The following is a 1,835-nucleotide window of genomic DNA, read 5'->3' on the forward strand; positions in this document are numbered from 1 at the left end:
TGACCGTCACATCCGATGAGCTGTAGGATGGGATTAAAAATACATTTAGATGTTTTTTTGCTACAATACATGCCCTGGGGTTACCCTGGGTCCGCTTATAGTACAAGTTGTAGTTTTTGAGAGAGAATCCGCTTACCTCAGTACTCCGCACTCTGGGTTCCTGTATCAGTGCGATGTCTACGTCCTCCTCCGATAGGAGAACGGCTAGGTTGTCCGTTGCAGTCCTGGAGTGCTGCAGATTGATCTGGACAACCTTGAGACCCATACTTACTGGTCGTTTTTAGGGGCGTCAAGCTGCATGCCCGTATGCTGCTCATTAGCGCCATCGTTTTGGGTGGACCCGGCTTCTTCCAGTTGCATGCCCATGAGCAACTCATTAGCGTCGTCAACCTCGTCCTGCTCATCCTCCGGATTTGCAGAACGGAATAACTTCAGATGCGCTTTCCTCACGCCAAACCGAAGTTTGTTGTCCACTTTTCCCAGTGGCTCAATACTCTCCTCCGAGATTTGGAGAAGGAATGACACACTGTTCTTTTGCGGAGCCTCCGCTTTGATGATACTCCAGTCATCCATTGGAACAGTGCGGTTGTGTGCTTGCAGGTATGGTATTAACTGCTTAGCTTCGAACTCCATGTTCGGTATCCAGATACGAGCCCTTGGTCGTCTTGGGATCTCACTGGCTGGGATTAGTTTGAGCCTCAAACCTTCCCAGTCGCTCTGGATTTTGCTAATAGCGTTTTGAAGGAAATCAACAGAGAACTGATCGTCGCATTTGATCACCCTGTATCCACGGACCACCTCCATTGAATCATAACCTGGCACTTGACCCTCCGGGCTTGCCATGACGTGATCAACGACAATGCGAGACAGCCGTGCCTCGATTTCGGACCACCTTTCTAACGCAGGTTTACCGCGGTTCGTTAACTCGTCCACCAACGCCGTTTGCAGGTGATCCCGTGCCACTTCGTTAAACGCGCGTTTGGCTGGTTTGGGCGTCAGAGCAGTGTGAGACGTCTTGAGCTTTTTCGCAGTTTTACAGCCTTCTGGGTGGCCTGGAACGCCAGGTACTCATCGACCACCTTTTGGCACCTTGCCTTATCGGCCGCATCTTTGGGATGAGTTTTACCTTCGGCCTCATTTTTGCTTATTCTGCCGAGAATAGCTAGAGACCGCTGGTAAAGCTTATATCTAGACGGGCCTTTTTTTGGGTATTGACGCTTTTGCCCCTTGGCATCAGCGGATGTGATCGGTTGATTTATAGTTGATGGCGTGCTGTGGCCCACAGCTTTGTCATCAACTGTCTCTTGACTAGAAGCCAAGAGCTCGTCCTCTGAGGGAGTTCCCAACTTCCTCAGCTCGATTGTGTCCGTTCGTTTGTCTGTCCGTTTTGTCATTGGGTCCGTCCGCTTGTCTGTCCGACTGTCGGTTCGTTTTGTCTTTGTGTCAGTCCGTTTGTCCGTCTGTTTGTCTGTCCGTTTGGTAGCGTTATCCGATTTTTTGTTTTTTTGTTGTTTGTTCATTTGTCTGTTTCTTACGGTCACCTGCCCTTCCAAAGAGCTGCCCATGTCGCCATGTGCGGTGACCAATGAGGATGGAGGGGAAATAAACGGTCCGCCATGGCAGCGCCCCATACCATGGTAAGGCCACCGTTACAACCTGAGGCGGCCTGATATCAGGAGGGCTCCGTTATTTTATCCCCCGGCTGCCAAACCCACCCAATAGGCACGGGTCGCGTTACACCTTGGGTTGAGGGAGTTTTTTAACGAAGTTTACGTCTTCGACCTGTGTGGTTCGCGGGAGACCGATTCTCCTGCCTTCCATATCTGGGAGGCGTT

The 1,835-nt window shown here is 50.8% G+C and overlaps 1 protein-coding gene across 1 annotated transcript; it reads right to left on the bottom strand.

Annotated features, from left to right (window-relative positions):
- Positions 1-267: 267 nt before the first annotated feature.
- Positions 268-1,631, bottom strand: LOC129248886 (uncharacterized). The gene is made up of 2 exons (XM_054888499.1): positions 1,127-1,631; positions 268-983 (listed from the first exon to the last, which is right to left on the bottom strand). The coding sequence occupies exons 1-2, from the start codon at positions 1,629-1,631 to the stop codon at positions 268-270; spliced, it is 1,221 nt and encodes a 406-aa protein (XP_054744474.1).
- Positions 1,632-1,835: the final 204 nt, after the last annotated feature.

This window comes from Anastrepha obliqua, chromosome 5 (genome assembly GCF_027943255.1).
Source record: "Anastrepha obliqua isolate idAnaObli1 chromosome 5, idAnaObli1_1.0, whole genome shotgun sequence".
Taxonomy (NCBI): Eukaryota; Metazoa; Arthropoda; class Insecta; order Diptera; family Tephritidae; genus Anastrepha; species Anastrepha obliqua.